We start from the raw sequence: 12,781 nt of genomic DNA, 5'->3' as shown, positions 1-12,781 counted from the left end.
CATCATCTGAGACAACTAACAATCCAACAACCAGTTTCACAACATCTGAGACAACTAAGAAACCATCAACCAGTTTCACAACATCTGAGACAACTAAGAAACCATCAACCAGTTTCACAACATCTGAGACAACTAAGAAACCATCAACCAGTTTCACAACATCTGAGACAACTAATAATCCAATTACCAGTTTCACAACATCTGAGACAACTAAGAAACCATCAACCAGTTTCACAACATCTGGGACAACTAACAATCCAACAACCAGTTTCACATCATCTGAGACAACGAACAATCCAACAACCAGTTTCACAACATCTGAGACAATTAAGAAACCATCAACCAGTTTCACAACATCTGAGACAACTAAGAAACCATCAACCAGTTTCACAACATCTGAGACAACTAAGAAACCATCAACCAGTTTCACAACATCTGAGACAACTAAGAAACCATCAACCAGTTTCACAACATCTGAGACAACTAATAATCCAATTACCAGTTTCACAACATCTGAGACAACTAAGAAACCATCAACCAGTTTCACAACATCTGAGACAACTAATAATCCAATTACCAGTTTCACAACATCTGAGACAACTAAGAAACCATCAACCAGTTTCACAACATCTGAGACAACTAATAATCCAATTACCAGTTTCACAACATCTGGGACAACTAACAATCCAACTACCAGTTTCACAACATCTGAGACAACTAACAATCCATCAACCAGTTTCACATCATCTGAGACAACTAACAATCCATCAACCAGTTTCACATCATCTGAGACAACTAACAATCCAACTACCAGTTTCACAACATCTGAGACAACTAAGAAACCATCAACCAGTTTCACATCATCTGAGACAACTAAGAAACCATCAACCAGTTTCACATCATCTGAGACAACGAACAATCCAACAACCAGTTTCACAACATCTGAGACAACTAAGAAACCATCAACCAGTTTCACATCATCTGAGACAACTAACAATCCAACAACCAGTTTCACATCATCTAAGACAACTAACAGTTCAACTACAGATTATCTAAAAGACAATAATGGATTTATTAATCCTTCAAAAGCATCGTAAGTGTGTTGTTACCATGTCTTTCAAGAATTAAAACTGTTATAACAGAATACAGAGATATTTTTTTTCAATTTTGCAGAGAAGCCTTGGACAATCTGGAGTCTAAGATGGAAGAGATGGAAAACAACAATATAAGCAAAGCACAGATTGTCATAGGGGATGTTATTGGTCTTCTTCACATACAAGACGAGAACACAGAAACCAGAGACACATGTTACTCTTCAGATCCGAACAGGATAAACGTAAGACTTGAGAAACAATAAAACATGGTATTATTTCTTATTTATTATGCTTTTTTTCCCACAGGTCACTGATTGTCAAAGTGACCTGAACACAGACATTCCCTGGTATGTAAGGATTCCCAGTGAAGCCTCTAATAAATCACGACTGGAAAACAACGGACGTGCAGTACTTGTAGTTCTACGGTTCAAAAACATGGGAAAGGTACTCAAAATAAAAACATTTAAAATTCCATGTTTGAACATTTTAAAGGGGGGGGGGGTTTGACTGTTTTTTCCTTTGCATGATTGTGTTTATGGGGTGCAATATAACATGTATTCGTGGTTTTTCTTTTTTAAAAAGTATTTATTTTTCATAAACTTCACCTTTATTGTCAGCCGCGCTCTCCTCTGTCCTCGAACGAGCGGTTGACTTCCTGAGTCTATGAAACCTCTCCCTCAGAAACAGGCAGTGGGCTCAGATTGGTTAGTTTAGGCCGGTGTGTTGTGATTGGCTAAACTGTCGCTTACGTTGTCCGGAATGTTAACGCCAATTACCCTTACGGGCGAAACGTGCATGTCATGAGCTCCGGTCCAGATGTAAATAATAGTGTCGAACTGCAGTATCAGTTTGAGGCAGAATCCAGGCTGATCTCATGAAGTAGCGCGTGTATGACACGCCAATTCGTATTTCCATTTTTGGCATGCTATCAACACGCATAATCGCTTTTCAGCGTGTTTATGAATGCCATTGACTTAACGTTATTACTGTATATATAAATATATGACTTACCTCAACCCCGTCCCTAAACTTAACCGTCACTGGGGTTAATGGCATTTATGAGTGTTCCCTCACGATCCTAGGAAAAAAAGATAGCTCCCCAGATGTAGATGTACATTTTGCTTCGTTTCGCTCGTACATTTGACAGCATGTACAGACACGCAGAATGACGCGGACGTTAATGGCGTAGACATACTGTACGCGTATACACGCGGATAGCTCAAAATGCGTAGAGATAACACGCCACTTGACTCGAAAGTGGCGTGTATGTTTACGCAAAAGTCATGATGTCACGTTAAAGCCGCGATGAAGAGAGTCAAGCAGAACGTCACCACACACGGCTCTTACTAAACGTTTCTGAATGATAATGTGCTACATTTTTTAACCATATACACGTTTGTATTACACAATAGCATCTGACTGGCAACAATGGCAACTGACTGGCTACTAATGTTACTCAAACAGCGTGGCATTAGTTTACGTTCTTGATCAAATCGAAAATAACGTCATAAAGCATATATACATGAAAAAAACGTTTAAAAGATTAGTACTTATACAAAATTCAGGTCCATAAAGTTTGTACGCGTTTGTCGTAGACACAAAATAGCATAACTAGTAGCCTAGTGGCTATAAAGCCAGCGATGGCATTTGAAAAAAAATAAAACACAAGGCTATGTCTGGAATTATACATGCAAATACATTTAAAATGATTAAGTCTTAGCCTACTTATAGGTTGTGGCCCAACAACTGCTGCCTCTGGTTTTAAAGTTGGAACAGCTTCATGTTTTAGTAACAGTTTCTTGTTAAATCCGGTGTTGAACTCGTGGAGATTCTGGAAGCTGTCTTTCGTAAATGCGCAGCACAGAGAGCTAGATTACGATTGTCATTTTCAGGAACATAATCAAACATAAATAGTATCCATTGTTGAAGAAGTACAGCGTCCGTGGGAAGCTCGAACACAGAAGAACTGACAGCTGGGTGAACACAACACACTCGACGAGCTGCAGAAATATGCGCATGCCCTTTTCTGCATATTCCGGAGGGTGTGGTTAATGCAAATGTGTGGGTTAGTGACGTACCATAACCCAGCTGTAGTCCCAATCCAGTCATTTTTTGTAGAATATATACTTCCTGATTTTTAAAAGACGATATCTCTGCTTACACTGAACTTTCAGCGCTGCAACTTTGCAGATACTGTTCATGCACCAACAGCAACATTACACACTATTTAAAATGAAAAAAGTGAAATCGTACCCCCCACCCCCCTTTCATATATTTTCAGATTTACAATAATCATTTTTCCATAAAGACACAAATGTCTTGAACTAGCTGGGTATTACTATATTATGTCATAACCACTACTGTTATGATGCTTCTTTGGTGTTTTTTGTCCTCTTTGAGATTATGAATTGTTGTTTGAAAAGATTTGAAAAATCCACTTTTGTGTTCCAGTGAAAAGTAACAGCATAAGAGACATTAATGAGTTAAAACTATTCTTTTAGCAAATGCTTTATCTATTGTATTCACATGTGTTTATATTTGAATTTCTCTATTTCTTATTTAGGTTGAAACTAAAAATTACACTGTTTTGAACAATGAGGTTTATGGAATAACGATGAGGGCCAAAATCTCCAACCTTACCAACAAAATAGAAATGTTCTTTACACAGAAAGAACTGGTAATGAAGGTTTTGTTGTGAAACTTATTTTGTTATAATAATCAGACACTGTGGAAGCACAATAAAAATGTTCTTACAGGTCGGCGAGGCGTCTTGCAGTTCTTGGGATGGCAAAGGTACATTTATGTATGGCTGTATTGATCAGGTCCTATCAACAAACCTAAAATATTTGATACATTTCATTCCTCTCTCTCTCTTTTCTTTGAAGGAAATCTAACATGGACGACGTTTGGCTGTGCGACCAAAAAAATCAACAAAAACACTATACAGTGCTCATGTTCACATCTGACGTTCTTTGCAGTGCTGATGGTGAGAAGCTTCTCAGGCCCCGTCCACACTACTGCGTATTCGTTTAAAAACGGAGAATTAAAACTAATAAGATCTCCGTCCACACCAGCGTTTTATCTGCGTATTAGAAATGATCTCCGTCCACATTAAAACGACTGAAAACGCGGATCACGTGACCATTCACCAACACTGTGCATGCGCGTGCCGGTGTAAACAGTGATTAACGAATCAGGGAAGGATACGTCATGACTGATAACAGCCAATCATAGAGCAGAGCGTCAGCCCCTGCGTCAGCGTTTCTAAAAACCTCCGTTTTGTCTCGTCTACACTAAAACGCCCTCTGGAGATTCAAAACGCAAAACGGAGCTGTAGTGTTTCTAAACTTCTCCATTTTAGGTCTTCGTTTTTAGTCTGGACGGGAGGTGCAAACGTAGCAAAAGGTCTCCGTTTTTTAAACGAAAATGCAGTAGTGTGGACGGGGCCTCAGAGATTCATTTAAAGACCCCATGAAATCAATGTCAGTGTCTTTTAGTCCACGTCTATATGCTAGTGAACTTGCACAAGTTCAATAAAGAAACGCAATAGATAAATGCATTTCAAATTTAAAGATCTGATTTTTGTTTACAAGCAACAATAGTTTTTTAAAAAAACATCCAGTTGATCTGAGCGTTTCTGTTGTTCCCTTTCGAGGGAACTCAACGCTGCGTCAAAAATCGACACTTTGGGGACGCTCCCTTAGTGTGCGCCTCTGAAGTATTAATGAAATTAATCCAATCCTGATTGGTGTTGCGGCATAAAAGGAAGCATAAAAGTGACGCTGACACAAACACATACCGGCTTTCGCTCTTCACCAAGCGCTCTGTGTTGAAAACTGTCTGTCTTATTTGATGGTGTTTGTGTTGTTTGAAAGTGCTGCTGAGGCACTTTCTCATTCTTCGTCTGAGGATCCCGTAGCCCCTGAGAGTGGTGCAGGAGCCCGCATTGCAGCTTCTTCTGCCCGCGATCAGGTCCCGATGCTTAGATGTGCTCAGCATTGATGCGGATGACCATGAGGTGGGCGCGCCAGTTCATGGCCAAGGTTGTGAGGAGCTGGTAGAGGTTGTGACTCGTGCCGTGGCCAGACTTAACATCAGCTGGCCACAGGATGAGCAGGGAACGCAAGTGAAAAGCAAACGTTTCCTGCGGCACGGGTCACAGCCTCAGCGCCGGGGTTTGCCGCTTTCCCCCGATCTCATAAAGAGATCTCGAGATCGTGGGATAAACCGCACTCGTCCAGTGTCTCCAATCCCAGTATGGTCGATTATGTTATGGGGGCACGGGACATGGGCTATGGGAAGAAGCCTAAAGTAGAGGAAGCCTTAGCACAGTGTTTCCCAACCCTGTTCCTGGCGGCACACCAACACTGCGTGTTTTCTTTGTCTCCCTTATCAAACACACCTGACTCAACCCATCAGCTCATAATCAGGTGGGTTAATGAGCTGATGGGTTGAATCGGGTGTGTTTGATTAGGGAGACAAAGAAAACACGCAGTGTTGGTGTGCCGCCAGGAACAGGGTTGGGAAACACTGCCTTAGCAGGTTACCTCTCCCCTGAGGCGGGCATCTTCCCTAAAGACCCCGGCACTGCAGTGCCTAGTAAAATCTGCAGAGATACATCTGCTTTAGTAGGCAGGGCTTACACGCCGGCAGGTCGATCTCCTGAAAGATTTAGACTAGGGGGAGGGGCCAACTCCTGAGGACATCGCAGAGTTGCGCAAGGCCACAGATTTGTCTCTCTGGGCCACAAAAGAGACGGCCCGTGCCACTGGCCGCTCTATGGCAGGTATGGTGGCCACTGAGAGGCATCTGTGGCTAAATCTATCAGGTATAAAAGAAAAAGATAGATTTTTTCTGCTGGATGCGCCGCTCTCGCCTTCTGGCCTGTTCGGCGACGCTGTTACATCGATCGTCGACAGGTTTCAGGAGGCGAAGAAACAATCTGCGATTGTTTCTTCGCCTTCTTCGCAACAATCTTACGGTACCTCCCCCGTAAGGCCAAGTCTAAATCGAGTAGGGTGGGGCAAAGAGATCAGCCCCAGCCATCAACCAGCTCCTCACATCGTGCAGAGGCGAGAGAGAGCTTTTCCTCTAGAGCCCCTCCTCCGGGAGCTTGGCAACAGAGGAAACGCTCTCAGTCGAAGCCCTCCAGCCAGAGGAGCGTCATTCAGGCTAGGAGGGCTTCAGGGATGAAGTCCTAGTCGGAGTGGTGAGACCTCTGCGGGCTGCCCCGTCCGTTGCAGGGCAACCGAGGTTGTTCTAGCAGCGGAGCCCTGTAGGAAACGATGTGTGTTGCCCGCCGTCAACGACGCTTCGGGCCGCATCTCTTTCCAGCGAATATATTCTAACAAAGAACGTCAGTTATGGTCACAAAAACCGAATCGACTACAGCCTGCCGGTCTTCTGCTTCAGGGGGTCGAGACAGATGCTCGAAGAACACCAGAGGCCAGCCTCGAGAGGCTGGTTCCCTTAGTATATTTTGTAGAGGCTTGGTATCATCTTCCCAACATATCTGCATGGGTCCTGCATATAATAAAATCAGGGTACAGGGGTCTTGCTTCATCGCGAGGCTGGTATGTGTCAGCGTCACTTTTATGCTTCCGGTTATGCCGTCACATGTTACGTCCTGACGCAACACCAATCAGGATCGGAGTAGTTTCATTCATTCTTCAGAGGCGCATGCTAAGGGAGCGTCCCCAAAGTGTTGATTCTCGACGCAGTGTCTCGTTCCCTTCTCAGGGAACAAGGGTTATGGTCATAACCCGAGATGTTTTCTCTGCTCAGTCTCCTCCAGGTGTAAATCTAAACAGCACAGCGGAGAATGTGGAAGCATTGAGCTTCATCTCTTCTATCGGCTGTGGCATCTCCATGTTTTTCCTGTCCGTCGGTCTGTTCATGCATTTCCTATTACGGTAGAGTATCTTAAAATATAACATACAGCTACTTTAAGTTCTTTGACCAATCACTTATGCTCCTCTTTTAGATAAAAGCATCTGAGAAAGCATAAATGCATGTTACAAATACAGTCTTTTTATATTCGAACAGGAAAGCCAAATCAAACCAGGCCACGAAGATCCTGATGAACATGTTTGTGGCTTTGTTTCTCCTGAATCTATCCTTTTTGTCAAACGAGAGTATCGCCAACACAGAAGACAAGGCTGCGTGCGTCTTCATAGCGCTGCTCATGCATTACTCAATGCTGGCTACATTCAACTGGTTCTTCATTAAAGCTCTTCATATGTACTTATGGCTCATCAGACAGAACGTCACCATCAAAAACTACATGAGGAAGATCACCGTGTTCGGCTGGAGTGAGTTACATGGAGAAATCACCTGTTATAGTGTTCACTTTAGAAAATATATTGCGCATAAGACATATCAACTGTCATGATACTTTTATGTGTTTCTGTCCTTTTCTTGACCCGTTCCTTTGAGCATCTGAGCAGTCACTAAAATTTGTCTCCATCCGTGTTATTTTAGTATTTTCTTTGGCATTCACATTTTTAGTTACCAATAATAACCCTTGTCTCCGTGTGCTTTCAGTGATTCCGGCTCCAATAGTCGTAGCTGTTGTTTCATTAGGAGAATATAAAGAAGTGATTATAACAGCAACATCTGGAAAAAACACACGAATGTAAGTTGTTCTGATGTCACACATGCATGAAATTATGAAGCTTTTAACAGGTCAACATTGTCTCTTCTCTTTTAATTAAAGGTGCTGGATTACAGATCCGTTAATTCACTACATAGTGAACATTGGCTACTACGCTTTAGTCTTCATCTTCACGACAGGAGTCTTCATCATGATCGTCACTAAGATTGTCCAAGCCCGACACATAAAAGTGGCTGACGGCAAGAGTTGCACGTTCAGAAAGCAGCTGATGATGGTGTTGAGTTTGTTCCTGCTCTTCGGCCTGACGTGGGCTGTGGCGTTCTTCAGTTATGGACCGATGCTCATCCCCTCATACTACATCTTCACTTTCTTGAACTCGTTTCAGGGTGAGAAAAACCCTCAAACAAAAGCAATATATAGACCCTCTCCAATATTTTGAATTTGGACTGCAATACCCAGTTCAACCACTAGCTGTCAATTTTACATACTGCACCTTTAATGATACATTGAATGCATTTAAATTAGTGTTGTTTCTCTTAAAAGAAAAGATGTTTCTCTTATCGTTTTTGTTTGTTTTTTCAGGGTTTTTCCTCTTCCTGTATTACAACCACATTCATAATGATGTTGCGGGAAATTTCTCTGATGATCCAGAAAGCTCCAGCTCCACCACAACCATCGTTTAATCCAGCATTAATGTTTAATGACTGAAAATATTTAATTTGACCAGGAAAAAGCTAGTCTTAAGTCAGTGGCATGTTATTAGATGTAATTAGTAGATGTAATTTTAAAGGCACATGCTTGGCCATAATGTACAGTGTGCACAACGCACATTCTTCTCTCATTTACACAGACGCAGCAGTTCCCATTGCAAATCTTACATTATTACAAGGAAAAATATGAACACACAAGGGAATCATTGTGGCGTCCATGAAGATGTGAAAAAATAGGCATAAATCTAGCTTACACATATAGAGAAATTATTATAAGCCGGTTTAACCAAAGCTAATTTGGTTGGGTTTCTCCTTTGTCTCTTAGACTGATTTCTTAAACTGAGTTGCTGTTTAAGGGGGAACTGTTTTTAAAATTTAATTCTCACCAAAGAGAAATGTTTATATGATGTCATGTTTATAATCTTTAGTGAGAACTGTTTAAAATGTTAAATTATGACCCTAAAATGTGCAACATTATTGAAATCACTCAATAAATGACAAATATCTGTGATGATCTTTACTGAAACCGTCTTGTTTGTTGTGGCGCATTAAATTGTGATTAGTGTTGTCAAAAAACTCGGTACTTCGGTACTAAAAAAAAAAAATGTTACGGTACCAGCTTTTCTAGGTACTGAGTACCAGGTTAATCCAGTTCTAGACGCGCTGTCTGAAAGGTGCACAGTTGCGTCCTCTTCATTAACGCTGATATGCTCTCTCTCTGAATCCACTTGTTGACACGAAAGGAGGAAAGAGCCACACATGGAAATATTTTGGATTAGGCTAATGTCACGTTGCCATAAGAGGCCGATTACATGCAAATTAGCAATTTCAAATATAAGCGCGAGGCAAGCGCGCTCATAATAAAAACTCGTTGCATAGCAACGACAGACGCCGCGTGAGAGCATGCGCTTTGGAAAGAATAAGCACGTGCAAAAATATAATAATAAAAAACACGCGCGATATGTGAACGGCCTCTAAAGTGCTTTCGGGGTAGTTTTACGAGTACATGAGCACAGTAGTATCTACCCGACACCAGAGTACTGGTATTAGTATCCATGCATCCCTATTTATGTCATTTAATGTCAGTGCCAGTTCTAGGCGTATTCTTGCCTTTATAACTCAGCAGGTTTAAAAAGCCTTTTCAAAATTAAATATGAATGCAGTTTTAGATTAAATAAAAGTACACTCAAGTCAAATAAAACATGTTTTATCTCCTGTATAGTTTGGTAATGCTACAATAAGATAGCTACCATTCATCAACATTACTTAGTTCACATCAACACATGGAGTGAACAATATATTTTTACAACATTAATTAATGTTTTTAAATGTTATTTAATAGAAACACTTGATTGTTCATGTTTGTTCACTTAATTCATTGTGCATTAAATAAATGTTAACGGATTAGAACTTTACAAACAACTTTAAAAATGTGTTAGTGTATACTATTGTTTATTTTAGGTCATTTTATCTAATTTTCTAAAGTGTTTATAATGCAAATGTACAGTTTCCATACTTGTAACCGTGATAAACACTTAAATATATGTAAATTTAAACTAAGCTTTGGTACCGAAATTGGTACCGAGAACCGTGAATTTTTACTGGTATTGGTACCGAATACTGAAATTTTGGTACCGTGACAACACTAATTGTGATGAATATTAATACTGTTAGATTTATGTAGCCAATAAGGTACGAGAGGCTGTGCTGTATCGTGAATAAGTAACGGCTGAAGGGCGTTGTTAGGCACGACGCGAAGCGGAGTAACCCCTTCAGCCGTTACTTATTCATGATACAGCACTTGCCTCGAGTACCTTATTGCTTTTATAAAACGGTTGCCACACAATATTAAAGTAAAAAACAATGTATTAGTGCAACTTTTTTGAGGTAAAATCACTAAAAGCCTTCCTTCCGCTAGAAAAAATAGTCCCTGAGCGTGAACCGCAACAACGCTCCAATGTGTAAAATGCATGAAAGCTCAAATAAAAACAACATAGAACCGCAGTGTCGCGCAGCGCTCAATAGAACCGTTGGGTGAAGCGGTCATAGCCGTGTTTTATCGTGAATAAAGCACAGCTCTTGACCAATCAGAATCAAGGATTCAAACTAACCGTTTTATAATGAGAGTTATAATCCATGTTTATGCATGTCAGAGACACAAACTATAAGCTACTGCACCTGTTTTGGAAAACAAATCTACATCTTCCTGATGACACTAAATCCAAACGCCAGCGGATTCACATATTTCCTTGATCAAACACGGGATCATATTTGGTTACGGAAAATGCAAAACATAGAAAATACTGTAATTCAGCTAAAACACAAATGTCTGTTTTCATGTTTGCAAATGAACTTTATGTCAGTGTTTCAGCGGCTCTGAGCTGAGGATCGTAATCGTACGGCTTCATATGAGAACGGATGAAACTCTCTCTCCTCGTAGTCTGTGGACGTTCATCTCAAGAATGTAATAAGAAAATGTTTTAAGATTTATTACTTACATTTATTGAAAAGAAAATTCAACTTGAGTCTCTCTCAGCCTGTTTTGGGGAATTATGTCTCGACAAAATCTGAATTTGCTGTGGCTGATGATCGTCTGTTGTGCTTCAAGCTAGATAAGTATGTTGCTTTAAAAAAAAAAATCAAAATTCTAACATCATTACATAGTGTCCTTATATGTTGTATTTCTGCAGACATCTCAGAAAACTCCAATCTCCAAGTCTGTGTGACTGACAACAACAAATCCAGGTAGATGGTGAATATTACATATTTATTTTTTAAAATCACTTTATATCGGTTGTTTTTTCATTGCACTGCTCTTTGTCTAAAAAATACTAAACTAGCTAAACTAACCACCTTATTGTTATTTGTTATCATATAATATTGGGTACAGTCTCTTTTATTGGAAGTACACCAGAGCTCATTGAACAGTATATTAAGTAGAACAATTGCATTTGCATACATACACATATACATTTTCCACAATTACACTCAAATTCACAATTTGAGAGAGTTGTACATAACGAAATGAACTACTTGCAACGACTTCGACTTTTTTATTAATTACAGTTCAGGCGTTTCTTTATTCTGTATCAGATTGCAACTTCTTTTAAAAGGGACCTATATCCGATATCTGCATTTACATTGTACTTGGTGAAACAACCACAAGAAATGTTCATTTCATTTTTTCCCTAATCGATGCCAGTCATTAGCCAGTAACTGGCTAGATGTTATATTAGAATTAAATTATGTTTTGTTAAATTAAAATTCAAATCAATTAAAATGCATAACAATTTCCACAACTTCATCCAAACCTTTTTAGTGTGTGCCAGCTGCCCGTGCCTCTCAGACCTGTCCTGTCCTCATAAGATCCACCACAACCATCGTTCAATCCAGAGATAATGCAGTGGAAAATGTTTATAATGAGCTTAATTAAGACAACAAGTCAAAAGTAGAAGGTCAGAATACTAGTCGTGTTTAATAATAATCTCTAAGATGTTGTAAAGTGAGGGGGATGTAATAACTTATAATGGGATCATAAATGGGAACATTAGCTTAAGACATTTTGAACTAACATTAATTTAACACATACTTGAACATCGTCACTGGAAGCTACTTTGTAAGTCATTTTTTTTTCGCATTGTAAATTCAGGGTAACTGTAACCCTAGTTATGAAATATATTGTTTGTTGACTTTTGAATGTTTAAATTGTGCAATGATCATTATTTCATTAATTGTTTCTTGATGTAGTTGTAAAGATGTCATGTAAAAAGAATTTTGTTTCAAATAATTATAATGCAGTTTTCATGTAGACTTATGCTCTGACGTATTAAACAAAAGTGAAAATTATATTGTTTCTTTTATACATTGCATTAATATATTGTATTTTATATTTATTATATTATATTATTTAAAAAAAATACTATTGCCTCCATACTGGCATGAACCTCCTGTGCATTATATGCAATATTTGATTTGGTTATTCTACATAAGTATATCAGTGGTAGGCTACTAAATGTTTCTTTTTGCAGGTTTGTTTGCAGTTATGTATTTGATATGTGTTTATGATTTAAGTTTGTGTAACACTAGAGGGCGCTGTGAGATTGTGCAATGTAACTCACAGTGTCTGAGGTGTAAATGAGATCATCTATAATCGTCTCAGTGTGACGTTTTTGCAATTACAACCAATTATTGACTCGAACCTTAATAAAATCCAGTTGAAAGATTTGAGCATTTCACCTATTGATGACATGTTTTTATAACACTTACAGTTAGGGGGAGAATCCCCGAAGAATCCTGAAAAAACATGCACTATATTTGTCACACTTTTTTTTTTGTCACAATACAACCATTTTCAACATTGATAA

At 39.4% G+C, this 12,781-nt stretch overlaps 1 protein-coding gene across 1 annotated transcript; it reads left to right on the top strand.

Moving 5' to 3' along the window:
• Positions 1 to 11,884, top strand: LOC120473319 (adhesion G protein-coupled receptor G2-like). Its single transcript, XM_039663106.2, has 12 exons — positions 1 to 1,093; positions 1,174 to 1,336; positions 1,401 to 1,538; positions 3,658 to 3,771; positions 3,851 to 3,887; positions 3,980 to 4,080; positions 6,879 to 7,006; positions 7,140 to 7,405; positions 7,638 to 7,728; positions 7,810 to 8,093; positions 8,290 to 8,374; positions 11,784 to 11,884. Exons 2-12 carry the CDS (start codon positions 1,202 to 1,204, stop codon positions 11,848 to 11,850), a joined length of 1,446 nt encoding a protein of 481 aa, XP_039519040.2. The 5' UTR covers positions 1 to 1,093; positions 1,174 to 1,201; the 3' UTR covers positions 11,851 to 11,884.
• Positions 11,885 to 12,781: the final 897 nt, after the last annotated feature.

Source organism: Pimephales promelas, chromosome 15, assembly GCF_988280905.1.
Source record: "Pimephales promelas chromosome 15, fPimPro1.hap1.1, whole genome shotgun sequence".
Classification (NCBI taxonomy): Eukaryota; Metazoa; Chordata; class Actinopteri; order Cypriniformes; family Leuciscidae; genus Pimephales; species Pimephales promelas.
Note: the sequence above shows the minus strand (reverse complement) of the source record. Positions and strands in the feature narration are given on the sequence as shown.